Below are 26,512 nucleotides of genomic sequence, written 5' to 3'. Positions count from 1 at the left end.
GTTGTTCGCAAGAATGTCGATTCGTCGAAGTGTGTGCCCGACTCGATCGCGAACGAAACAGACTTTTCCATTTTTTTTTATCAGCATTTTCCATTTTCTTTCCAGCGCTGAGCCTGCTGTGCTTGCGGACGGTCTCGAGGAGTGCCGCGATGTTGGAGGCACCTCCTGGGAGCCGCGAAGACCTGGTGGAGGCTGCGAGGACTCCCTGCACACCTACAGGTAAATCTGATTTTTATTTATCAACCGAACGTTTTTAATAAAAATATTAAAAAATGCTTTCGGACAAGCGAAACGACATTTAAATTTCGTTACCCTGAAGGGATGATTTAATGATTTTTTTATGCGGCGAAAATTATTTTTTAAATTATACCCACTGCGGTTCCGGGAGCAGTTGGCGCGTTTCTACGGGGAAAAGCCAGTTTCAGTGGGAGCGTAAAGGTGATCCACGTAAAGAGGTAACGTCGAAAGGAAAACTCGATATCGCGCCCTGGGAAAGTTATCGCGATATTCAAAGCCTCCTCTAGCCGCGCCGACCATAACGCCGACGATCCAATCAAGGAGGAAATGCCTGGATATAGAGTGAGTATTTCTTTCTCGCCTTTCCCTTTTCCTTTTTCGAAACGGCCGAGGCGAGCCCAGCTTTAGAGTTAATGCACCGTTAACCGATACGCGTTATGGCAGTTTCAGGTTGAAGGCTAAAGAGCCATAAGCCCTTCCCCTTGGGCGATGTAACGACGCCCCAACATCCGATCTCCCCCCTTATCCCACCTACAAGGATTTTTGCCCCGAATGACAAATTCCACTTCCTCCCCCAGGTTGAGATAAAAAGTGAGATGAATCCAAAACGAAAGAAAAAGTAAGCCAGCGTTCGCGTGGGAGTAGACATTTTTTCAAAAGGCTCGGCCTACTCTCGAAGAGTGCTCCATCCATTTTTTCGAATGCGCCACTTTCCAAGGGAGGAAGTCAATTTCCTCAAATCCTGAGAGTCAGGGGGAGGAGGGAAGCAGGTATTAAATGCGGTCTGAGCATCAATCAACCACGAATCCGCTGACATCATCAAATTCACTCGGGTGGATTCTTTCCCCTTGACAAAGCCGGCGTTGATGCTTCTCCCCTGTGCCATTTCCACCACCACCGATCGGACCTAACGAACCTGCTGAATTTTTCCCTTCGTTACCGCCCTACGCGAATATCGGCCCGCTGTCAGTTCGCTATCGGCACGTTATCGGTTCTCTATCGATTGGCTATCGGCTTTGCGAGGTCGTAATGACCGATTGATCGGAGCCGCTTACGTCGCCAAACGTCCACCGTCGTTGATGAAACCATCTGAACCCGTGATTATGACACATCTAGGGATGTCTTCCTATCGTCCCTTATCGTTCCTTTTCTTATAGCAAAATGGGAAACTTGATAAAAAGTAGAGTCTTAATTTTTTTGAGATTTGCAGTGCAGAGGTGAAGAGACAAACGGAAGGTTTTTCGGCGGTAACTCTTTAATGAACGGTTGGGGAGAAAAATTTATGTAACAAATATGGGAGGGGATGACGTCTTCTTTTAAAAAGGGTGAGGCTGTCACCTTCGTAGAACCAGCGGTTTCAGCGTAACGGATCCGTGAAATCGCGATTTCAATAGACCGAGCGCCCTGGGTATTCAGGGGAGCCCGGAAGTATGTCAGACTTAGTGGCAATTAGGTTACGCGGAGTGGGCTTTTTCGTGAAATTAATTGCAGGGGGTTTAGACAATTTGTGGAGGGGCGTAAAGAACGATGCGTTTAATTAACACGCTAATAGGTCCCATTGATCGAAGGCGAAGCTGCCACGCGGCGGCGCCTAGTGCGGAAAAATGGGTTGTTTCGCTCGTATCTCGTTGCCACTTCCTCCTAGGACAAAAGTGATCAGAACAGGAAGGAAAGCTCGGAAAATGTTCTACGGAAAAGGTCCAGTGCATTTATTTGGTAAAACGTAACATTTCGAGGAAAAGTTTAATTTTCACCCGACTGAAAATAAGCGCTCTCTTGGTCCCGTTCACAGGGCGGAAATTACCCTTCGGTTCATCTCTCCTATAATTAGGTCGGCAGGGATATAATTACCTCTACTTTTTTACTTATTTATTTTTGTAGTCGATTGCGACAATTTAGATAAATTCACGACGCAGAAGGGAGCGTTATGGGAAGTAGGGGAAGTCCTCCCCTAAAAGGGCACTGCACATTCTTCCCTGGTGATAATAAAAAAGATCAGCGGTCTCACTCGAGCGATTCCGGGAAGTAAGGTGGAGTTACGGCTTCAATGGATGGAGCACCCTCACTTTTTACGCCAGAAGGGAATTATGTCGGACCCCGCAGTACTTCCGGTGGCCTCGTAAAGCCCGGATATAAGCACATCGAGATCCTCATAGATCTCTGCTCTTCAGGAAAGGAAGAGGTGCAACCTTGCATGTGGGCTTCCTCTCTTTCCTCCACCCCTCGTAATTGGCATCCCAGGTTACACAAACCATTTTCCAATTTTCTCCTAATTTTCCCGGAGTAATGGCTTTCCCGGTGTCGACGCCTCCTCTCGAGATAAGAGCCTGTAATCTCGTTAGGATAACGACACATCCGCGTGGGACGCTCTTCGGGAAAGGGTAAGGGCTTCCGCGACGAGCCCGGCTTCTTCCAGGTCGAAGAAAAATATTCCCGGGAAAAGGAGCACCCCAAGATATCCTGTTTTCTCGCAAACGCAGGAAAACATTTCTTGAGGCCCTTTTCCTTCTTTTCCGAAGGAGTTTCCGACCCGCGTGGGTTACATCCCCCGGCAAAGAAAATAGAGATCCATTCTATCTACAAATTAGCGTCCACGATCGGCTAGTCTGCCGTTAATAAATATGGAAATGTACAGGTGCGGCCATCGGAACGTGTTCGCGAAATTGATTCGATTAGCGAATCAATTAACGTCGCTCTCGCGTCGTCCCGAAATTTCGGCCTCGCAGGATTTTCGAAAAACCGAGATTCCCGATTTCCATGTACCATAAAGTTGAGCATTGAGGGCGATTTAACTCGACACAGGTGCTATTCGCGAAACACTTATTTTTCCGGTATTTCTTTTCGGGGTTGTCATTGTTTCTCGCGTTCGCGTAATACCGGGATATGGCTGCCTTATTTATGAACGCGGACATTAAGAGCTTCCCGACAGGGCCGGGAACAGGGAGAAAATTGAAAGAGACATTTACCATTCCATATCAGGAGAGCCTCCGCGAGAGCTGGGATGAAAAATAGGGAAAATAGATGAGAGTCCACGGGCGCGCAACTCTTCGTCCCTAAAGCCGATTTAGAGTCCCGAGGGATACCTCCGTACCATCCTGCCCCGTTAAATCGGCTGTTTCTCCGGGGTAATGACCATGCTTTTGGGGTGGGCCGTGAATTACGAGAACTCCACGTTCCTACCTACCCCCTTATGTCTCTTCGTAACTTCCCTGTACATCCCTCCTCGAAACTAAATTTTATCTACATTAATTTACGCGTACAGGTTTGACCCGAGAAAAAATAATCCACTCTTAAATAGTTTCTTTGAGCAATTTTAAAATCTACGGGAATGATTGTAAAAATGGATTTCCCAGTGAATTGAAATTTCGACGAGCCAGAGGGTCCGGAAAGTTGTTGGAAACCCGGCTTAATGGTCCAGGAAGTATCCCGGAGGACACTTCCGGTGCCAACTGTGACTCCGCAAGTTCCTCTCCACCCTGAAGAGACCTCTCGTCCCTGGTCCCGGCTTTTCCGGCCGGTGTCAAACGGACGCCTTATAAATTTTAAAGAGTTTAATTTCGCGTAATTACCAAAGTTCAGCGAGAAAGGGAGGGAGGGCTCGAGGGAAAGAAGACGTAGGGTGGAAACTTTCCGGCGCATTCGGCCATGGGTTCTGATACCGTTTATTTATTTCCTCATAACTGGCTGCGTGGCCCGGAAATGTCGGTTCCCGCTCGAATTCCCGACATTTCCTTCCCTGCTGTCACCGACGACGACGAGTCGAAGCTTCGAGCGAAATTCGTCTTTCTGACTCGCGGAATACCAGGGAAATATTTTTCGTTCAGATTTCGACTGTCGCAAAAATGTCGAAAAAATATCTAATCAAGAAACCGTCAATGTACCGTCACTTGGACATTTGTGGGTAAGCAAATTTGAGGAGGAAGGGTTGGATGACTGGGATGAAAGTGTCGGAAAGTCGGTCGATGCCCCTCACGAGGGATCTGTTATCCAGGTGGTCCATCGATTACTGCAGCATCCGGGAGGGTCTCTCGTTATTTCTCGCGGTCTCTTCGGGTCTCCCATGGTCTCCCACGGCCTCCCAAGTGGCCGTTGGGGTAGACGGCGAGGCAGCACCATGAATTATTTAGCGATACCGAAGTGGCCCTCGGTGTATTTGCCCTCAAACTGAGCCGAACCTCCGAACCACGTTAGATTTCACCCCTTCACCTGTCGGTACTCTCCTGCGTAAGTACCCCCCTTTACCCGGTTACCTGTACATTGTATGATATTACCCTCGAATTCCCTCCCTTTTCCCTCACATCCACGGGGGAAACATCGTAACCCCTTTTAAGTTGCACTTTTCCTTTCACCCTCGCCCTGCTTGCCTCCGCGCGCCTCCACCCTGGGTATTTATACTTCCGCCTCCTGGAGCGACGTGGGAGCCCCGGATCGAGCACGTGAGGACATTCGCGTTCGATGTTAATTTTCGGAAAACGGCGCACCGGAGTGCGGGTTAATCGCTCTGCGATAGGCGGCGCTGCGCAATGGCGCAATTTTCCGGGGAAATTGCCGAGGAGAGTGTTGCTCGACGCGGAGTCGCGGCTCATAAAGGGAATCGCCTCTCCGTTCCGTTCGAGGCGCGCACTTTGGCGGCACCGGGACGAGAGGAGCTTTGCAAGATACACGCCATCCGGCTGAAAATAATTGTAGGCCCCTTTACGAGCCGTCATTTCACGGCGCGCTTTTCGCGCGGTAAATTCCCGAGGACGCCGCGAGAGAGCTTTTCCGCGACCGAGCGCGATCGAGTTAAGACGGGTCAGTTTGGCAGCCGCTTTTCCGCGGTTTCCGCCGTTTTTCGGCACTTTGTCGACACGCTTTTAGAACCTCCTTGCCCGGGTAACGATAAGGGCACACACGAGGGCACGGAACACTCGCTGGATCGAATTTTTCCGGCCTCCGTTTCCCCTAATGCGCCGAAATTTACGACGGCGAAGACTCGACTCGATTTACGTGGCCACGATAAATCTCGCGGCAAGATTTCACCCTGGCTCTGCCGAGGGGGTTACTTATGCGCCGAAAGTGGCAGGAAATGGATCCGTTATTCCGGAAAGAATATAGGAATATACCCGGCTGGAAAATAGAAACGTTTGTTAGCGTTTTTTCTTAAACGTCAATGCGCTCGCCTTAATCGAGTCGAAGGATCGATTCGAGCAGCGATTCGGAGTAAGCCGCTTCGGCTGGATGAAATAACGGGGGCACGCGTGTAATACCGTGAATTGGCTCACGGGTCGAATATCCGTCACTTGGAGCCTCGTAATGCGAGAAAATTTACGAGGCCGAGCTGACCAAGTTTCCGTGGCCGAGAGATTTACCCGTAACCCGAATTCCCGAAAAAGAGCCGGCCGGGATTCTTTATCGTTTCATTTTATTTGTCATATCTCAGGAATTATACCCCCAATTCCCTGCGTTTTCTGGGTTATACTTTTGGTGATAGAGCCTGTAAATAATACTGCCGACCAGGGAAAAAAAATATTTTCGAAAAAAGTTTCTCTGGGTCGTCGATGGGTCCTCATTTGGGCGAGGCAAGGGATCGATTCAAATGCCATTTTGGGTATACTCCACTCCGAATTAGACGCTTAAAGTGCAGACATAAAAAAAGGATGCACCTGTAGGCGTCTTCAGGGTCCCTTGGTACCGATTAAAAAAATCTCCGAAGTCGAGCCGAACCTTTTTCGATGTCTGAAGTACCTAGTAACATTTGAGAGCCAGGGCCAAATAGTCGAAAACTCGAAAGGATCGATCCCGAGTAATTGGCAGGCGCTGCCGTCGGGTTCGCGCCTTGATTGGCAGTGGAATTTTCACTTTTGATTTTTACCCCTTTTTTTACCGTAGAGCTTCATCTCGAATGCCGGGTGCAAATTGACTCGAAGCGGCGACCGTGGGCCGATCGCGGGGGTGGAGCGGAAACGGGGAAAGAATCGAAATAACCGTGTCGACCTCGATTTTTCTATCGCACCCAGTTGGAGAACGGCCCCATTGGGGGTGGGAAAAAATTCACCGGTGACTTCTGCGGGAAAGTCGATTTCAATCTCCAGGTAATCCCTCGAGAGCACGTGGGTTCGCACCCTCGAAGGACCCTCCAAGGATCGTTCCATCCGAGTTCGAGGATCCGCAGGATACGACCGTAGTTATGGCTTGACTCTTCCGTAAGTCGATTTTGTCCGTCCATGGAAAGCGTATCCTTTCGGTATCACTCGGGGGATGAAGGCATCCGTTGTTTCCGGTCGAGTCGGGGTCGCACCCCCCCGCAGTCAGCTGACCGGAAACTGATCCTCGACGGTACGTGATAGAAAATCTGTAGCTGGGATTTCTGGCCGTGGGATTTACCCGGGCATTCGGCCGGAATATTTTCAGAAATTCCCGAAGGATTTATAAATTCTAGGGGGATTGAAAAATTTTAAAAATACTCGGTCGCAATCTCGAATATCCCTCGGCGTATCAGACTTATCAAACTTCGCTCGTACGATAGGCTAACTGATAATTTCCCATCATTTCCGTAAACATCCTGTTTATAGGAGAGGGGATCTCGCCAATTCAGAGATAGCCCGATTCTCGCAAGGTTTCCCGGAAATAGTTGAGCAAACTGCTGTATCCGGGATACACACCGTGATATTGGATTAATTAATTAAAATTCGTTATTCCGCGAAGCCCGGCGTCTGTACGTTCTCGAAACCAGCTTATTCAAAGTTTACCCGCGGGAGGAAATATGGACAAAGGGTAGGAGCATGGGAAAAATCAAGCCTCGCTAACGACCCCTAAAAATGGGAGAAGTTAATTAATAATTTCGCGGGAGGCCTCTCGAATATTGACGGAGGACAATTTGGAGGGAAGGCAAACATTGCCGGGGAGTTTTCGATTTTAGAATTAATTTGTCGAATCGTTATATCCGCGCCGGAGTAGGACTTCCGGCTTTAGATAATTCGCCGATCAATTCGGCAAACGGCCGAGTCGATTAATTAATTCATTATTTCCACGCGGCCCGGGGCTCTGAAAATCAGCTGACCGGAAGTTTATACATGACGGAGTATTCATAAAAGAGAACAGCCCGGCAGGTCGCGTTAACAGCCCCCTAAAAATATCAGAAGTTCATTCCTGGCCCACCTCGTCCATTCCAGGCCGTGGAAAAAATCACCGGTTGGTATCTCGAAAATACATTTCGTTCAAAAATTAAGTCTCTTGCTTTTTAATAAAATGGGCAATTATCAACGCTCTCGAAAGGCAAATTAGACCCGTAATTGTTATTTTTTTTTTATCGCTATTAAATTTCATCCCGGCGATTTTATAGCTCTATGGCGTATCGTCGGGTCGTCCGTGAAGAGTTATAATTTTTGTACGTGATCCTTGGTGACAGCGACGCGTTTTATAGGGCTTGCAGCTTCCCGAAAAATTAACGAAGCAATGAAATAACATTCGGGGCGATAAATTCACACGGTATTTCGATACGAGCCGGTCCAAGCTCCGGATTTACCCGAGGCTGGTTTTAGGGAAACTGTACGAGGGCTCACCTCGAAAATTATGTCACTTTAACGACACGCTTCGAGAGACATCAATCGCTGGAATCGAACCCGGGAAAAGCGCCAGGTAAAACGCAGGTAAATCGCAGCCAAATCGCGCGACGATCATTACTGCGAAAATTGCGCAGAAAAAAAAAATTCAGCTAGATACGGAATGGGCGATTTTATCGACATTCGCGATATGCCGCCGACGACTGCACTGCGTTATTCAGGAAGTCCCAAAACTGCGTGAAAACTAGCTCGGTTAAAAAAATAAAAAGAAAGCAAAAAGTTTGTCGGTTTCGACACGGCGCTCCGAAATCGCAACTCCAATAGAGTTTGCAACTGTTAGAGCGAATTCGGGGATTAAAGCGCAAAGGGTGAATTACACGAGCTGAATGCTCCGTAAATGATTTCGGGATTTAATTTTATTCCAGGGTAAAAGAGCGAGGTGACAATAGGATCCTTGATCGGGGAGGGCCTTTCGGCGACAATTCCTCTGCTAATGTTCTCGCTTCAGTTATTTGTTTTATTCGTGACGGGATGATCGCGTTGTCAAAAGAATGATATTGAAATCGGCAAATAACGCGAGCAGGGATATAATAGCGCTTGCTTTCCGAGCGAGTGAAGCCTCCAACGGGGCGCGTCCACCCGTGCGCGATTCGCGACTCGGACATGGAACCGCTCTCGCGCCCCCTCTTTCGAAAACCCACCGATCGAGAGCGACTGGTATTTCCGAAAATTTTTGTTAACATTTTCGCCGCAGCTCTACCCCAGGAATATTGAAAAAAAATATTGACACCCGTCGCCCGCGTTAATCCGTTGAAAAAACGGGAGCGAAGTCGCGAGTGTAGGGCCGAGAGTGGAGCTCGAAGCCTCCATCTCGGACCATTCGCTGAAGGGAGAATTATTGCTTTTATTTAGTTTCTTTAGTAAAATCACTTAATAATAGGAGGAATATTAGCTCGGGACGTCATTCCACGTATTATGCGAATTCTCAGGACCTCTTCTGCCGAAGAGAACTTGGAGACGATTTTCCCTCCCCCGAGTTTCTGTCCGTGGAGTTGGAAGCCAGTAATAATGGATATGAATTCTCGTAAACGTGCTCCCCGTGAGTCTCTCGGTAAATTGAAATTCCCAACGAAACTCGCGCGACCACTCACACGCGATTCGCCCTCAGGATCACGCCCTGCGGATCCATAAATTCGGAGCCATCGTCGCATTCGGTCGCTCCGATTCGAACAATGGCTGATAGTACCAATAATTTGCGATTCAATCCAATGAACCCGTTCTCATAATTCCGGGGTCCCAAACCCTAGGCTACGAAATATTTGCAATAACCGGACTACAAGCACGTTGCAACATTTTTCAACGGAAGACCGTTCGGAAATATTTTCTGCGAGTACACAAAAGCCACCAATTTGCGTGCATTAAACATTACCAATCTGTAACCGGAAGCCAGGACCTGACCGCATCCCTCGCGCAATTTTCCATCCTCAAGCCGCAACTGAATCCCATTACCTCTACCATAGGGAAATCTCCAACCCTGCCCACAAAACAATTAATTCCTCAAAAAATTAATAATATATGGAGTTAACACTTTTTCGACTAGCAGGTACCACTCCCATAAACTCGAAAAAAAAAATTATATATGAATGTACGATCAAAAGTTTATTTAGAAGCAAAAATTAATCGGTGGTGCTGGAATTCTAACCTACACTAAAAATGTGTATATGGCGACTGGGGTAGGTTTCGCACTCGGCCCTCGGGTTTCCGGATATTAATTTTCTGTCGATGGACACCTACGCCGCCGGCCAGGAACTCATTTCCGGTCTGGCGAAAATTGCACCGCCGTTTCCCCTGCGTTCCATAATAACCGCGTCGACGGGCCGCGCCATTACCGAATCGCGTCGGGCACGAAGAGGGCGGTCGCCATTTCTCCCTTTTCTCGGGCGCACGTACATTCGAGCGTGTCTTTCCCGGCAAAGGGAGCATCCTCGACTCAAAGTCTGCTCCGGAGTGCAAATTCGCGGGTGTCGCAACTTCCGGACACCCTGACGGTAAAGGGAGATCACCAGGGCGCCGCCTGCGCGAAATGGTCCAGGTGCCAGGTGGGCTCGCGCAAAGTAGTTTCGCTCCAGAGATTCTATTTCAGATTCCGACACGGCTCTTAATATATCTGCCTATCCGCCTATCAATCTCAGGATTCGGAGCACTCGAGATCGGCGATACAGGAGAGCGACGAGGGATGCTGCGACTGCACCCCTAATAGGCGATCCGGCGTTAAGCGATTTCCAAAATACACAGGAAAATACACAAAATCGTATTTGTTTCTGGCGAGGTCCTCTAGACCAAGAAAAGAAATTCATCGAATCAGAGAAATACGTTATTCATTAAAAGAAAAATTATTTCACTGAAATTCAAATAAATTTTCAATTCCTGAGAAACGTTTAATTTATTCGAGGGACATAATTATTCCTGGAATTAACCATTTCTTTGGCACCGTTCAATGAAACATTTCATTGGCACCCTTCGATGAAACATTTCTTTGGTACCGGTTCAATGAAATATTCCTTCGGTTCAGCGAAACTTTTTTCTCGGGATAGCGATACCGGAATTTTTTGCCTCCCCTCCTATCTCCGCTTTTCTCTGGGGAGAAGGAAGGTGAGAAATGCGGAAACGATACAAATGCCGCGTCCCGGAGGTGGGTGCACGTACATTCGGGGGATATCTACGTCTTGGCAGCGAGAATTCACGCGAGTCGTAACTCGGTGACACTCGCGAGTTCTCCGCGTCAGCCAGAGAGAAGAAATCGCGAGCGCCGCCTGCGCGAAATGGTCGCGGCAGCAGATGGGCTCGCTTCGCTGGCAGTTTCGCTCTAATACGAGATTCCGTTTCAGATCTGGACACGATGCTTTACGGATACACCAACGGGATATACGTGCTGGACCACAGCCCGGAATCGCTGCCGGTAAGTTCGAGGTCGACCGCCGTTGGAGCGGCTCGTTATACAAACTCTTTGATGGTCAAGTGGACGTAACGCGGTTCCCGCAGGTACCTTTATGCTCCTAACGTTTGTTAGGCAACAAGTTGCCCCGCAAAACGCGCACAATGCGAAGGGCTAACAAAGGCCGGCTCGATATGGTAAGGTTTTGCACGAGTTGCGAGCTGAAATTGATGAGCAATGGACGGCGGAAGCGTGACGTTTTGTCGGGACTACTCGCTACGTTGATTCCCCATAGTCGATAGAATTTTCCTATGAATTATTTCGCTCCGAAGTTTGGTAACCGTGATGGGGGAATATTATCGATTAATTAATCCCTTCGGTGATCGAGCGACTACCGGCCGGGCGATAAAAGGGCGATCGGTATTACGAAGTTTCCTAATGAATTCGGTAAAATTTTGATCCCCACTCCGGAAGTGGCAGGGACGAAGTCTGCAGCCTGTCGAGGACAGCTCGGCTAATTCTATTAAGCCGAGTTAATGTCACTCGTTCCGATTCCTGGGAGTTTTCAGCGCCGGAGAGAACGGATCCCGGAAGCGAAAAACGCGTTTAATGCATTCTTAATTCGGAAATTTCCGCCCGGCTGAGAATTGCATCCCTGGGAAAGTAACGTTTCATGATGCTTGAAATTCCTTCGCGTGGATTAAAAACGGACTACGGTTATTATGCGACAATGCACAACGTTACGCTCGTAATCCAGTTCGTCGATTTTTCCCAGGAAAATTTTCGCGGTGTTTTCAACGGGACCGAATGAAATTCCAATTTTCCCGGAGGAGGAGGAGGGCGAAGGAGAAGATTGAAATATGAAAATGAAATCCGCCCAGCCCGTCGACCATGCCATGACAGGCCGTAATCGCGCGCTTGGGATGCATTTCGATTTCCGAGGGACCCTCCACGCATGGCCGACGTGTACGTGGATCTTTTTATGCGAGTATTATCGCATTAACGGGAAACGAACTAGTCGGCATTAATCGTCGCGCGAATCGTGCCCTGCCGGGTCACTCGTTTTCGGGAAATTGCCCCGTGATTACTCGAAATTCGGCGATTAAGCGAATTCGCCCGACACGGGGGCACCGGTGAAATAAACATTTTCTCTAATTGTTTCCCTAGGTTCCACGTGACGGGATGTGTTTCCAGAATTTCCCCAGAGACGATTCGCCGAGAACGGTCTAGGGATTTCTTCTAAAAAAAAAAAATCTAAAGGCGAAAAGATATAGGAATTATTTTGAAGGGCACAAATTTGAGAGATTTCCCGAAAATTGGTTGGACATTTGGAACGGTGCATCGATGCCGATAACAAGTGAATCGGTTTATCGATAGGTCCGATCGAGGTCGAGGGGGGCCAATTTGCGGACAATTAAGGAGGGCCGAGGGTAAATCAGGCCCGATCGACTCTCCGGTCCAAAGAGGTCTCGAAACCTGTAGGGAGCCCATCGATCGGTGATTAAGGTTAATTAATCCACAAATAGGCCCGTTAACGAGCAATTTGTGGAACAGGTACACCGTAAAATGTCTCTCGTTGCAGGACCCCGTTGCGTCCTCCCTTCTTCTCCCATCGTCCTCATTACCGGCTGATCCAATTGATCCGGCTCGCAATCAATCGATCGAACGAACACCAGTCAGTTCCCCCAACCGAAACCGCGTTGACTCCGTTCCAAAAGAAACAGGAACGGTTCCAGAACCTCTCGGAGTCCAAGAAGACCAGGTGACTCGATACCTCGTCGGAAAGCGGGGAAAGCGTCGAAAAGACGCAGAGATGTTCGAAGCCGGGCGTTTAATTAATCTAATTAGTGTCTCCAGAGCTCAGCCTCGGCACTAAATGGACCAATGATCGAACCGGAGTTGAATCAGGCGCGAGAACGGAAAAGTCGGTCGCGCGCATGCGTCCTCAACCTTCCTTCGTCCCATTTCTTCCCCCTTTTCCACCTCGGATCCCCGTCGGTGGTTAATCAGTTTCCAATCGATCATTCGGGGCAGTTCCATCCCTGAGACTGGGGTCGAGTTGCAGGGATGACCGAGGTTAAGGTCGAGTCGCCCACGAAATGTTGGAGTCGAAGCTAGAGAATCAATCCCCTCGGTGCTCATTTTCTATTTTTTGTCATCGACCTAGAGAATAATTTCCGCCGTCTAAAACCATCGCCGGTCGTTCCAATTGAAATCGTCATTTCATGGGGAAGAAGGAACGTGGAAACGTGGGGGAACGAGAACGCTAGGTGCAAACGAGCCCTCTCGAGGGTTCCCACTAGAGACTCTAGGGAGTTTCGTCCTTTTTTCAGAGGCGCGAACTAGAGGCGGTGCTTCTTATCGGGCGAACGGCCCGCAACGAGCGGGGGCGATTTCCGCCCACTTGAGAAGAAAAGCCGCGACTTTTCGCCGTTGGTGTTCCGCCGCGCGGATTAATTAACGCGCTGGACTTTTTAGCGACTTTGCGCTAATTATGGGGCGGCCGGTGAGACGCTTCGAGCTCGTCCTGGCGCGTCGGTCCTCGACGCGATGCGAATTAAATTCTCTGCCGGGATGTGTACGGCCATGTACGGAGAGTGTACCATGTACGTGCCGTGTACCGTTTACTGCACCCGGTATACAGGGCGCTGGCGAATTTACCGAGGGGAAATTCATCGAATCGCGAACCCCTAGAGGTGGACCCGGAGATTTCCCTAGGATAACTGGGCTCGACCTCTCGACCGGCCGTAAACCGGTTAATCCCCGGGATAGCACGGGATAGCACGGGATAGCACGGGACAGCACGAGGTCTGCCCACGAGAGAGCCAGGATAGGACCGGGATAGCCAGGGACAGGGACCCAATATCACCAGAATATCCCTAGATCTGCCCCCGCGACCAGACTCTTGAAAGATTCCGAGACGAGGTAGAAGGCGCTTCCAAGGGAACTCGAGACGAGTCCTGGGAAGCTGCACCTCGGTTTTAATCACCTTTCGGGTCCAAAGGACGCCCGGAAAACCCCGGTGAAGCGAAACCGAGGGAACTAGAACCGAATGGCTCTTTCAGGGGAAAGCAGCCCTCGAACCGCTCCGATGGCGTGGTTAAAAGTCCCGCTTCTGGAAGTAGCAAATCGTCCTTTTCAGCCGGCGAACAATGCACCGGAATGCCCTTTTTCTGCAGGAGAGGGTACCTCGCGCTTTTTTCCCGCATTCGAGATCGAGTGGGGCTTTTCCGGTGTTTCCATTTCCTCGGACGCGGGTTCCGCTCCTGACGGGCGGAAAACCGCCCCCTCGGCTCGGGGGAAAAAAGCCGCGGTGGCTGCTCGAATTTCAGGGGATGAATCCGACACCCCCGATCGTTAGCAGGAGCCGAGGTGTCTCATCGACAGCCTCTTAACCGCGCAAACGGAAAACCTCGGCCGTTTCGAGCCTCGCAAATTAACGGCCTTGTTGGTCCGTCGTAATTGCCGTACTAAAAGAGGAAGCCTCGAGGAGTCGTTTCGGTACCGAGAGCCTACTCAAGACTTTCTCGAGCTCTTCCTTTGCGCCAACGGGGACTCCTCTCCTGCTTTCCGCGTCTTTGGAGCCCGTCAAATATTCGGAGTTCGACGTCCCGATATCCTGGATAAACCTGGATAAAGGAAAGGAATATTAACCGATCGCGTGAATTCCATTCCAGTCAGGGAAAAATCCAGGATTTTCTCGCGTGCCGGGGAGTGGGCTCGTTTTTTTAGGCAGCGCTCGTTATTTTATCGATTAATGTAATTGAAATGCGTTATTATTGGACTGCTATTGGAATGCGTTATTAAAATTCCACGGATTAAAATTCATATATATAATGATGAGCGCTGTTTATAAATCGCGCCCTATATATATACAGGGAGTTATGAATTTAATTTTTCAGAGGCGCGGGTCAGAGGTCCTCCCCCGCAGGGCCTCGGCCGGACGTCACCCCGCGCTCCGGAAATCGAGCCCCGATTTGAAATCCTCTCTTCCCCGGGGCACAAAGGACGTAATCGCCGGTAGAGTCTCTCGACCTTATTCCCTCCGATCTTTGTGCCAAGCCCGCGCGATCGGACGACCCGACGCTTTCCTCGGGAGAGCCCTCTTGCGCGCTATCTTGCGCCTCGAAAGATTTTACGGGCACTCGAGTGGCAACCGCGAACGGGCCGCTCGTCGCTCGAAACTTACGTACTCCGAATCCACTCGACGTAAAACCGCTTTCGACGCATTTACGAGTCGGGACGCCGAGTGGAAGGAAAATAAAGGGTCCCCGCGAGCTGCGACCCGGGACCGAAAGTCCCGCGTGAAAACTCGAGACCGGAGGCGAGCAACGATATATTTGGTCTTGCTCTTTCAATTACGGCCTCGCGAGACGCGACAATGGCGGTCTAACGACGATAAGGGAGGAGTTTCGAATCCACTGGGTGCAAAGACGATTCCGACGCGTTTACGTCCACTTTCCGAAGTAAAGGGTTCCCTCGGATCTCCGCCGTGGGAATCCAAGACGGGGCCGAATCCCGAAAGAACAATGGCTCCTCGGGCATTCCCTTTGACGTGCGTTTGCAAGTTTGTACATGGCTCTGAAAAGCTCGGCCGAGCTTCCCCCGAGGGAAAAAGTGCCGGCGAGGGAGGAGGGCTTGGGGAGGGACTCGCCGGGGAAGGGCGAAATCTTCCCGTCGTTATTCCGGGTTCCCTGGAAAATTACCCGGCGGGCACCGGCTTCGGAAGTGCCTTTTTCAAATTGATAGGAGCACCCTTTGGACTTTTTTTATCCTTCCTCCTCCTTCGTGCTCGTTTCGACTCCACCCCCAATCAATGGTAAACGTCCTTTGAAGCGTACTTAAACGGCACGAAAGCTGCCACTGGACGTAGAAATTGTACCGTGAAACTCGGGCTACGCGAATCTGATTATGCCCGTTATCGAATTCTCCCCCGCGAGGGGGAAAAGAGAAAACGGCGAAGAGTCACCGATTTAAGTAACGTCGGCGGCCATTTCTGAAAAAGGAATCTCCGAACTTTTAATTACGCCTCGTTATTGCGGCGGTTGAAGTCTCTCGTTATGGCTCACCATTAAACTTCTTGAATGAGCCGCCCTATACCTAGACTTCATTTCTCCCGAAGAAACCTAGAAAACTTGTGGAATTCCCCGTACTCCCCGGGACGTTATTACAACGCGTAATACAGTTCAACGATCTATACCGATGGCAGTTTGCAACTTTGATAATTCCCCTAATGATATGCGCAAGTTTCGGGGTCGAAGTTGACTCCTGTACGCGTGACGCTTTTCGAGACGTTGTCCCCGGTACCTGCGTTACCGTGTATTACAATTATTTCCGCTAATTATGCTCATAAATTTAAATAACCTCTTTAGAGAGGTTCATCGAGCGATGGCCTCTGAGACGTGGGACTTTCTTCAGGACATAGACATGCTGCAGCTGTTCGCATCCCCAGCGGGTAGAGCTCTGATCAGCAGCGAGAACCAACCGAGAGGGTCGACGTCGACGTCCTCCCTGTCTCGGGAAAGCTCTTCGAGGCTGAAGAACAGCAGGAGGACCTCGGGAACGGGCACCGTCAGCGCCCCGACATCTCCTCCAAGGCAGCGCAAGTCCAGCACCGAGCTTTACAAGGAAGCAGCCGAAATTCTGGGCTTGACATGTTCCCTGAGCGACAGCTGTCGCTGCATCGACTGTCAGGTAGAGATTTGCAACATTTTGTTCGGTATACATGGTCCGGTGAAATAACCCATCCTTCGGTTTTTCCCAATTTACCTATATGGACCACTTTGAGTAGTCGATGGTACTCGATGGTCCTCGGTTCTCGAACTAGCAGTCTATGCCTCGAATCGAGCTCAGCCAGCGATTTCCTTTTCCAGAGCAACTACTTCGACTGCGACGACGACTGCGGAGACGCCAGAACGGAATTGGCTGCCGGCACTCCCATTCTGCTGGACCACGCTTTATCGCATCACCTAACGTGCTCCATACAGTAGCGGGCGACGTAAAACCTGACTGTAAAACGCGGCTTACGGGAGAGGAAAGGAGGTCCGAGCGCGGGGAAGTCGTGGAGGAGCGAAACTGCCGTGGACCCGCTGCTGGAACAGAGAAAATCCGGATGAACTACCGTCTAGGTGGAAGCGGAGGTGCTGGCGAACCTCGGGAAGAGGGTTTTGTCGGGCAGCCAGTAGGGGCATGTAGAATCAAACCGAAGGAGGGCAACGCGGCAACGCACCATCGATCCATCCATCCATCCACCGTGGAGCTGGTCCAGGGGTGCCGATCCCGGAGCCAAGTCCCAGCCCGACTGGCCAGATCCTCCCAGTCTTCCTTCTAGGTGGTCCTTTGCCGATGTACCGACCATCTTTATTTCGACTCGACCCCCGGGGGTGGCCTGGATCCCTGCAACGGCGAAACGAGCTCGGCCTGGAACGAGGAGCAATACCGTAAACGTTACGCTCCCGTAAAGTCAGGGCGACAGCGGTGTGTGGTTTGCGCGATCTCGGAGCCGGAGGAAAGGAGAAAAAAAAGGATAGGGGGAAAAGAGAAGACTCCGGGAAGTCGGTAAAGGTCATAACTTACGCGTCAAGTTGTAACCGCGGCTCCGAGTTTCCGGCCGGGATCCGGGACTCCCCGTGAGTAGGAAGTTGCGAGCGGTGAGATTACTATCCCGTGTTGAAAAAGGTCGGGCTATCGATTCCGGAAGTAATAACCTCCCGCGGGCTCCTCGCGGTGTAATAACAATCGGAAAGTTCCTCCGGTTATTTTTCTCCGGGCCGAAACGAGTTCATCTCCGGGATCGACGACTCGACGAGTACTAAACGCGAGCGTGGAGACTCCTGCGGAAGGTATCGACTTGGATCGGATCGAATGGACCTTTGATGACACTTTTCGACGATCGAATCGCTTCTACCGGGACGTGCTTTGAAACTTTTCAAGGCACCTTTTCCCACCGTGCGTTTAATCGGCAATTCCTAGTCGAGTCGTCAAGAACCGATTTTAATCAAACTCGTCGCCGAAGAAGGAGATGTACATTAAAGGATTTCTTTTTATCCTTGCCGAGTCGTTACTTACATCACCTACCGTATAATTTACCGTATTAGTTTCTCACGCTCGAGAACGGAAGCGCGACGATTTTTTCTTTTTTTTTTTTTCTTTCTCAAGGTAAAGTGGGATTTTCGAGATGGACATTTGGATGGTAATCTTTGTCTGGAAATCGATGCAGGCTCGTCAGAGGACGTTTCCGTCTCCCGGGATTTTCGCGACGATATTTAGTCAATGTTCACGTAAAACTCGAGTTTTCTGCCGTAGATCAGCCGATGCGTCGATCGGCTATGCGAGCTAGTTCCTAAGTTAGAGTAATCCACTTCTCGAGATTATTCGCTTGTCCGAAAGTCCATAGCCGAGTTCTCCGCGACTGGACTTAATCTAGAGTTCGAAGGCCATACGCAACTCGCGGTTAGTCGCTCCTAAAACCGTAGAATCCTCCGAAAAGCTCGAGTCACCCGAGAAGCGAACCACGCAACTGCTTTACCGATGCAGAGACCACTCGGTAGACCCGCGACCGAGTTCCGAATTCGTTCGCAGTGTGTTCGCCGCGGAAAGAAGGGAAGGAAAAACCGAGAAAACGAGGAAAACATTTCTCTCCCCTTTTATACATACGCATTCAGCCATCTCGCAGTATGAAAGAAATATAAGTAGGGAAATCGCTTACGGAGCGATACGCGGTAGCGTCGAATGACGCCACAAAAGGTGCATTTAATTCTGGAAATGATGCGAGAGGGCGGCACAGAAGTCGCTTCGTGAGCAATCTCCGGTCTCATCTCCGTGGTGCTTTGCAGCAAGAAACTCAGTCGGCACTGTATAATTCCATTTAATACCCGGAAAGTAATTTCCATTAAGTATAAAAAAATCCCAGGAGGCATGCGATGCTATGAGTAAATTAAAGAAACCCCGCCATTCCTAAACAATCGAATTTGGAACGGTTTTATTAGCGAAATATTATTTCCAGGGAATAATTATACAGGGTACGCGATCGATTTTTTCTGCTGAAAAGCACCTCGCATGAAATCGATTTTAGCCGCTTGGCTCGAATTCGACGAATTTATCCATTTATCCATCGACCCGAATCATCGGCAAATTTTGTCATTTCATGTCGGTGTTTACAATAGTTTTGGACGGGTGTCGCGTGGCCGGTGATAACGGTCGGCTATCGGCTCCGCGGGAAGTACATTATATACATGTACATTGTATTTACTACACGTTTTACTATTGCAGAACTACATCCACTAACTCGTCGACACGGGTTATTGGTAGTCTGTCGGCCCGTGACGACGGAAAGTTCGGTTTTATAAGCTACTTCAACGACGCGTCCACCTCGCCGGTCGGAGCGAATGGATAATAGGTATAAGGAGTACGCATTAGTTTACGATAAATGTAACGACAAACGAACTTAGGCCTGAGCTGCGAGCCCTGGAAAAAAAAAGCGCACGATCGGACGCGAGGAGAGCGACCACTGAATTTCTCGCCCGTTAATAAGCCGACTCTCCCTCGAATCTCCTCCAACTCTCGGTGGAAGTGCAAGTGCCAAAAATCGACCCGATTGTGCGAACTTATAGCTGTTACGAAACGAAAGACACCTGTACCGTGCTGCTAGACTTAGCGAACGTTAAATAAACTGAATTCTTTCGCACTCGAAACCTTCTCCTTCCCTGTTACCACCGATCAGTTTCATTTTCTTTCCAATTATTTTCTAGGTGAAGGAAGTTTATATTTTTACACGCTGTTCGGGGACTACCATCTTATTAAAAATTCTACTTTACCAACGACGAGTAACGACCATACAGATTGCAGCGCCACTCTCGGTAGGAACTATTCGAAGAGTTTCTTCTCTTCCTGAACTAGTATATCCTTGGTGATGTGTTTTTGTAATTTAAACGCCGGGATTCATTCGGCTAACATTCGAGTTCTTAATTGTCTCTTCGAAAACATGTTCGAAATCGATGATTTGGAATTTGATGAGGTAAGAAACGATTACAAGATTTTGTTATTCTATAATGTATTATTAAGTGAATAAATAATCTGTTAATACTGCAATTTTTCCTTCTATCAAAATTAAGATTTCTTATTCATTGTAGGATCTGCTAAGAGATATTAATGAAAAAGAAGAGACTTATTTTTCCCAACAAATTGTCGACGATGAGTATTCTGTTTCAAAGAAACCCAGGTTAGAGGAGAGGATTAATCCACCGACACTGCCTGAGAATTGTTCTGCATCAAAGAGATTAGAATCTTCGAACAGGAATTTAATTTTAGAAAACCTCAAGAAAAATACAGTTAATAGTCCTACATCCGCTGCTGCAAAGTTAAATTCGAAACCAGACTTTCCATTGTCTGGTAAGGAGCTACTTCTAGACCGTTTAAAGAAGATAAAGGAGAAAAGTACTAATGAGAGATCTGCCAATATTTCTAGCATTATAAAAAATGTACAAACGAGACCAGAAAAAACTAATTCCACTAATGTAACGCCAAAGGTAATCGATGTTGCTAAACCATTGACATCTGAACAAGAAATGAATACACGACTTCAAAATTCTATGATGAAAGAGGAAAAGCAAAATTTAGGGGATTCTAGAACAAAAATGGTACTAGATAGATTTAAGCAACATGCAGCAGGTACCTTTGAGAAACCAAAATTTAATCCACCTACATCGTCGATATCATCTCCAGCTAAGCAGAATTATGGAGTGAAGAAATTTGCTCTAAACCGAAAATTTCCTGGGCCAGCGGGACTGCTGCCTGATAATGTGACAGAAATTATTAACATAAAGTTATATGAAGGTCTCGACGAAGGTGAAGAAAAGCAGAATGAATCTGCAGTCTCGGAGTATTGTTCTCAACGTACAAAGTGTTTGTTCTCCGAAGGAGCGTGGCAGCGAATGTTAAATGACTTAGAGCCTGGTTCTTTGGAAGGCTTTGAAATTAATAATATAAAAGAAAATGCTATAAATAATTCTGTTAGGAGTACAAAAATTCCTATCCTGGCAGGTTAGTCATATTTAAAATTACAAGAATTACATGCAATATATTAATAATTTTTTTTAAAAGAAAAATTTTTTTCCAGGAATTATTGAAGCCGTAGATTACAGTTTTCAAGATCCAAAAGTGGTATTAAAGGATTTTACTGGGTCAATCGAAGCTACTCTACACCGGGACATACTCACAGAGTATCCAAATGGTCTTGAAGTTGGCATAGTCCTTTTACTAAAAAATGCAGGCCTATTAGTGACACCTGGTTTGATAAACAAGGACTTCTACATTCTAGTCACAACGGAAAATATTGCAGGAGTTTACACTAATAAAGAGAAGAAGTTATCCTTGTCGCAGCGAGAGACTGGCAAGTTCGACGAAGAAAATGCAGATACAGAAGATAACGATTTATCTCTGAACACATCCAGAGGGAATTCATTTAATAAAAGGAATTCGCGAAATAATTCTTTCGAAGATAGTTTAAATCTTAGCCATTCTAAAATTAATCCACATGAAGAAACCAGCTCAAAGAATAAATCAGAGACAGATGACTCTGACTCCGACGATGGATTTAGTTCAGATGGTGAAAGGACGAACTGTATTTCCAAAGACAAAAAATACTTTAAAGAGAAGGATCCAAGTTTATTAGAAAGACTAGAAAAATTTGGAAGAAGAGTAAAGCACGATAGAGATAAGGAAGTGTTGAATAAGACTGAGTCAAAGCATTGTGCAGTTCCTAGTACTTCAAATGATTTCCTTGAAGATCGGACAAGAATGGAGAGCTCTGATAAGGTGAAAATCTCGGATGAAGAAAAAAGTTCAAAAAATCGAATCGAATCGAAGAGTTTCGATTCCGATGACGACTGTTTCTCTCTTTTGAATGATTCCATACTAGGTGACAAATCAAATAGAATTAATGGTAATTCCGAAAGTGATGCTGAATTTAAAAGCCCCAATTTACAAGATACTCTACAGAGATTTTCTAGAACACCCAAGAGTCTTAAGAAATTAACTCGAACAATAGAGTGTGTAGAATCAGAAAGAAACAACAAGAATCAAGAGTCGTCCATACAAAAAAAGACAATTCAGAGAGAGTTGACTGTACCTAAAAATGTAAATATTGCTCAAAATATGAATGATGCCAAAGAAGAAAAGAATTTAAAATCTCCTGGCAATAGTCTGAGGAAGGAAACAAACTCAGAAATTACACAAAATAGAGTGCAGGAACAAAATGTTGAAAAGAAGGCAGAGTCGAAGCAGCTCTCTTCGTTGAGAGCAAAACTATTACAATTTAAAAGCAATGATGTATTGACTCCCCCAGACCGCGATCAAACCACTACAATTAATTCAAATGAATATCTACAACTTAGAGATTCTACTGCTGAAACTTCATCTAACAAATTCCATTCAGCTTTTGAAGACGACTTATTAAAGGACAGTGAAGACTCGGATGACGAGCTGATGTCTCAGTTGGATTTGGACTCCATTATGTCAAATTACAACCAACGTATTGACAACGATACATGAAATAAGAATTCCTCTATACAGCAAGGCTGGCACTTTTAAAGCGCTGTTTATATTATAAAATAGGTAGAGCTTTCTTACGGAGTTAAATAGAGAAAGCTCATTTTCTTGTGATATTGCTGCAGAGGAATCGGTCTTGCAATCAGTGGATGAAATCAGATTAAAAACGAAAGCTTACAGTGCCTTAAAAACACTATTTTACTACCTATAAATACTGTAAAATAATTTTGCCAAGACGAAGCTGGACCTTCTGACAAAATGGCGAACGATTTGCCCGCTCTGTTCTTTTCCATCCATCGGATCGGTCACCACCTTGCCAAATGTGAGGAAAGAAATTTTTCCATTCAACCTTCGAGTCAAAATTCCCAGAACCTTAAAAAGCCTCTCATTCATTCGACTTTCAGCTTAACTAGCGAACGGCTAATCGACAAATTCAACACCGACAGGATAATCCTTAGAAAAATGTCGGCCGTGTTAATTATTACGATCGACAATGACCTACTCGTATTTTCTTTCGGTAAGATTCTTCAAATTGTCACATTTTATCGCAATTACATCAGAGAGTACTTGCCCCGTGCTAGTTAATCTCGGAAGCGCTCGAATTAACGGCCGGTCGATAAACGATGTTTCCCGCCGCGACCGGCTCCTAAACTTGTACTTTTCCACGAGAAAAGAAAACAGGTTCTACAGGATGTCAGAATTTTTCTGCGATTGCTCGTAAATCTAAGCGCACGGTTAATGCCTCGAAATGTTGCCAGGAATTACGAGAGTCTTTCTGGGTGGCGATGGCGATAATCAATTTTGCACGTAACATTCATGATTTACCGCCGAGGCTCGGCGTGATAGCTTCCCTTTTCCATCTCGTTTTCTCTTTGATACTCGACACCGATTTCCCGGATAGGATAAATTTGATAGCGCTATTTATTCTTCCCTGTGCATAGTCGCTCTTTAGTGGCTCGCTGAAATTAAGCAGCACCATCCTTGCGCGTTAGGGAACCTTTAGAAATTTCCGAAAACGTCTCCTTCATAAGCTGGAATGGGCACCAAATTTAGAGTTAAATGAAGATGGAATAAATTTTGGAGAATGAATTTTTTGGCGGCTTCCCGAGGGCAGGGGAGGCGTGCATGAATGATTTAAATACCCGATAGCCCCTTTTGATACGAACAAATTGCGGTTTATAGCGGTCAGATGTCCCCCGGTCTGCAGGGTATACCAAGGTTGATGCAATAGATGTCCATTGGCGTAGTCGTTTGCCGAATCCGGTAATATCCAACCTCGATAGATTCGATCCACTGCATCTACGCCGGTGCGTTATCATAGCCTAATCCAGGCCAATATCAGGGAAATCGGGAACGTGAATTACTAGGTAATAATAATCTCCTGTTGTCGAGACGCGAGGCTGAAACGCGTGAGCGCGAATAAAAACTAAAAGTTGAATTACCACTTAATATCAACGCTTGGTAATTAATTTCTCTCGCAAAACTGCGTCATAACATTGTAAATAATTATTTAATAAAGGATAATTATTTTGTAACTTCATTGGGTGCGATCGTTAAAAGAGGATGTAGAGTTAACCCAGCCCTGAACGATTTTTCCTAATAAGTCGCCACTGGGATAATAGCCATATTTTAAGTGCATGTCAATTAAGTTTCGAATTGTATGAATTATTCAAACGAAACGTATGAAAAATTGTCGGATTTGCGAGGAATATTTTGCCTCTGCCGAGTAAGCGGAGCAAACTTTCCATTGAATGAGTATCTGGTCGCAAAATATGTCGAATGTCCGATTTCTTAATGAGCCTTGAGTAGACTGCCCAGCCTTCTAACACTCGGATTGCGCAGCATGTGGATATTCAAATTAATATATATTTTTTCTGACCACGTCCAGTAGCGATTTATTTATTATTACCTCTTTGTAATTATCCTCGTATTAATCCCATTACATAATGACCGGCGGTATTAACCGATTACGTAGGGTAACGACTTCCGGAACTTGATTCAAACTTCAAAATGGCGGTATTGTCTGCAAGGGCGACCATACGACGCTATTTCCTTGTCCAGCGCGTTACGGTAATCGTTTCCGCTAGAGTAAAGTTACTCCGGTTTGCGAAACCTTGACCCTGGCTGAATCGCGCCAGAAAGCGGATTAATGTACCAGTGCACCTGAATTTCCCGTTTAAAGGAGGGACATACAGGTGTATCGGTATATTGAAATAAAATCGCTCCGAATGTATCCGTGTATAAAGAGGACACGAAGCAAACATTATTCAAGGAGCCCCTCCTCTAGATTTTCGTCTGTCTGCTAAATGAGACTTTTCATACGGAAACTGGAGCCAGTCCTGCAATAAAAAGCCTTAAATTGCGTTAGATACTCCTTGATTACTCTAACCTTGGTCTTTCAGCCATTCTCTTCATTCGCTGTTACTTGCTGTATTTATACGGTTTTTTTAATGCTAATCTGCTATGTTCACGTCTCCGTTTGCCTTCTATCAATCGACATTTACATTTGACCTCGTAGTTATCGTGCATTTAGATTTAAAAAGTGCGAGGTGGTTTAAGTATCTCACTCCCGACATGGAGTCGGACAAGTTCGTTCGATGCGCTTCTCACACGCGTTTGAATTTTTGGCAGCGGCGTTTGACGTCTGCGTCATTTTTTCCCGGTGGGGAAATTAATACGACGGCCGAAGCTACCCGATCCCGGTGAAAGTCTTCGCATTATTAATGACTCTTAATATTTCGCACAGTTGCAACTGCGACCTTTTGACCCTCGATCACCAAGAGCGCCACTGTCGCCGCGTCGAATTAGAAAGGTGAAATACTCGTTTCGTATTACATAGCCGTAATAATTACCATGCGTGGCCGTTCTGCAGTTTCATCGACGGCGACCCACATAAAAAAATTCTCCCCCGAGACGTGAAAGGATCGAATTTGCGAGGGCCTCACAAGGCACGGCCATGTTACCGCCAACGCATTTCAAACGAAGCCGAAGTCATTGACAGTCTTTTATTGTCACCACGCGCTGCAAAGCCTTTTAATGGCTCAGTTGAGCCTTTTTATGCAGACCGCGATGCAATTAGCCCGAACGAAGCTGCCGATTTTATTTTCTACAATGACGCATTATGCAATCCTACTGGTACACAAGGTATTGTGCGCGAATCGGAACATTCGTGCTACCTTCCTTTCCATTGAGGAAAATGGCGTCGTTCCTTCCGCGGCCATGAACGAAACTTAGCCAGACTCTTCGGAAAATTTGTTCAACCTCCCAATAAAATTACTCGAGAGTATTTTCCACGTTTGTTTCAAGATCTCGAAGAAAATCTTCGAGCAAACAGAGTCCTTGTTATGCGTCGAAACTGGAAGTAGCTGCACTTAATCTTGAAATGCGGATGGACGGCTGTTATGCCGGTATCTTTATTTGCCCCCGTTTTTCTCCTTTTTTTCTTCTTACGAGCTTTAAAAGATTCGTCTTATTTAACAGCTGTATTATCAAGACGATCGGAGGGTGTCGCGATGCAATAAAACACAGCCATCTATATTTCCTCAAAGAGAACGATCATGTCGCTCAAACAAATAACATCGTCGGATGGGAAATTCTTCGAAAAACCTTGAAATTCTTGGAAAACCTGAATAAACATTTTTTCTTTTTAAATACAGCTGTGTTTTTAATGTACCCGGAAATAAATTATTAATTTGGCCAGCCAACATACGGTTGGAGTCATCGAGCGATCTGACTTTTGCGAGTCTGATTGCCTACGGTTGTAAAGTCTAATAATTGGGCTATAATCCTTAATCCGACTATAAAGTACAAACAGGTGATAACACTACCTAACGTCGGTTTTTATTTCTTATCGCAAAAGTCTTAGTCTCTTGGTCTCTGGCAATCTACAATTCGACAAAATTCCTCTCGGATAATATCGTCCGTAACTTTTGAAGAAAAGCAATTTATGGATCGCAAACAAAAAGTCCGACGGTTTATCCCTGTTAAATTTGAGATTCCTTCGAACGTGCAAGCATATTTGGCGTCGATAAAAAAACCTGTCGTGAGAACAAACGAAATATTGAATAATTTTCCATATATCTAACCCAGCCTCTACTTAACTATGTCCTTTCAAGTGTTAATCGTTGCGACATTCGGAAAAACGTTCGGCTGTTGCAAAATATAGTAATTAGACTACAATTAGTAGGGGGAGTACAAAAGTGGTATTCCATATCGCTAACTAAAGCGCCTTCTTCGAAGGCGTCGGTGT

The 26,512-nt window shown here is 46.9% G+C and overlaps 2 protein-coding genes across 5 annotated transcripts in view; both read left to right on the top strand.

The window, feature by feature from the left end:
- Positions 1 to 19,402, top strand: part of LOC105696350 — a 76,165-nt gene extending 56,763 nt beyond the window's left edge. For 2 of the 3 annotated variants that reach the window (XM_023435001.1, XM_012418765.1), the window contains 4 exons: positions 106 to 219; positions 10,670 to 10,740; positions 16,135 to 16,410; positions 16,590 to 19,402. In XM_023435001.1, the coding sequence (XP_023290769.1) occupies positions 150 to 219; positions 10,670 to 10,740; positions 16,135 to 16,410; positions 16,590 to 16,706 (534 nt within the window). In that variant the 5' untranslated portion in view covers positions 106 to 149 and the 3' untranslated portion in view covers positions 16,707 to 19,402. Of the gene's footprint in view, positions 1 to 105; positions 220 to 545; positions 580 to 10,669; positions 10,741 to 16,134; positions 16,411 to 16,589 lie in introns of those variants that run through there. The other variant, XM_012418766.1, reaches the window with a different exon arrangement.
- A 253-nt stretch (positions 19,403 to 19,655) lies between these two features.
- On the top strand, positions 19,656 to 24,097 carry LOC105696348. 2 transcript variants are annotated; one of them, XR_001103714.1, is made up of 4 exons: positions 19,656 to 19,732; positions 19,848 to 20,757; positions 20,834 to 22,585; positions 22,668 to 24,097. XR_001103714.1 is itself a non-coding variant. In XM_012418762.1 (3 exons), the coding sequence occupies exons 1-3, from the start codon at positions 19,700 to 19,702 to the stop codon at positions 22,264 to 22,266; spliced, it is 2,376 nt and encodes a 791-aa protein (XP_012274185.1). In that variant the 5' UTR covers positions 19,656 to 19,699; the 3' UTR covers positions 22,267 to 22,611. The 2 variants fall into 2 exon arrangements, 1 of the variants encoding a protein (XP_012274185.1); XM_012418762.1 differs by lacking the exon at positions 22,668 to 24,097 and having other exon boundaries at positions 20,834 to 22,611.
- The last annotated feature ends 2,415 nt before the right edge of the window (positions 24,098 to 26,512 follow it).

The sequence above is a fragment of the Orussus abietinus genome, unplaced genomic scaffold, assembly GCF_000612105.2.
Source record: "Orussus abietinus isolate OABI.00-Male unplaced genomic scaffold, Oabi_2.0 scaffold34, whole genome shotgun sequence".
NCBI lineage: Eukaryota > Metazoa > Arthropoda > Insecta > Hymenoptera > Orussidae > Orussus > Orussus abietinus.
The sequence above is the reverse complement of the archived record's forward strand: the minus strand, read 5'-3'. Positions and strand labels throughout refer to the sequence as shown.

Coding starts and splice junctions, on each gene's coding strand:
- LOC105696348 (XM_012418762.1), top strand. CDS start 19,700: ATGTTCGAAATCGATGATTTGGAATTTGATGAG. Junction 19,733..19,847: donor ATGATTTGGAATTTGATGAG/GTAAGAAACGAT, acceptor TATTCATTGTAG/GATCTGCTAAGAGATATTAA. Junction 20,758..20,833: donor AAAAATTCCTATCCTGGCAG/GTTAGTCATATT, acceptor ATTTTTTTCCAG/GAATTATTGAAGCCGTAGAT.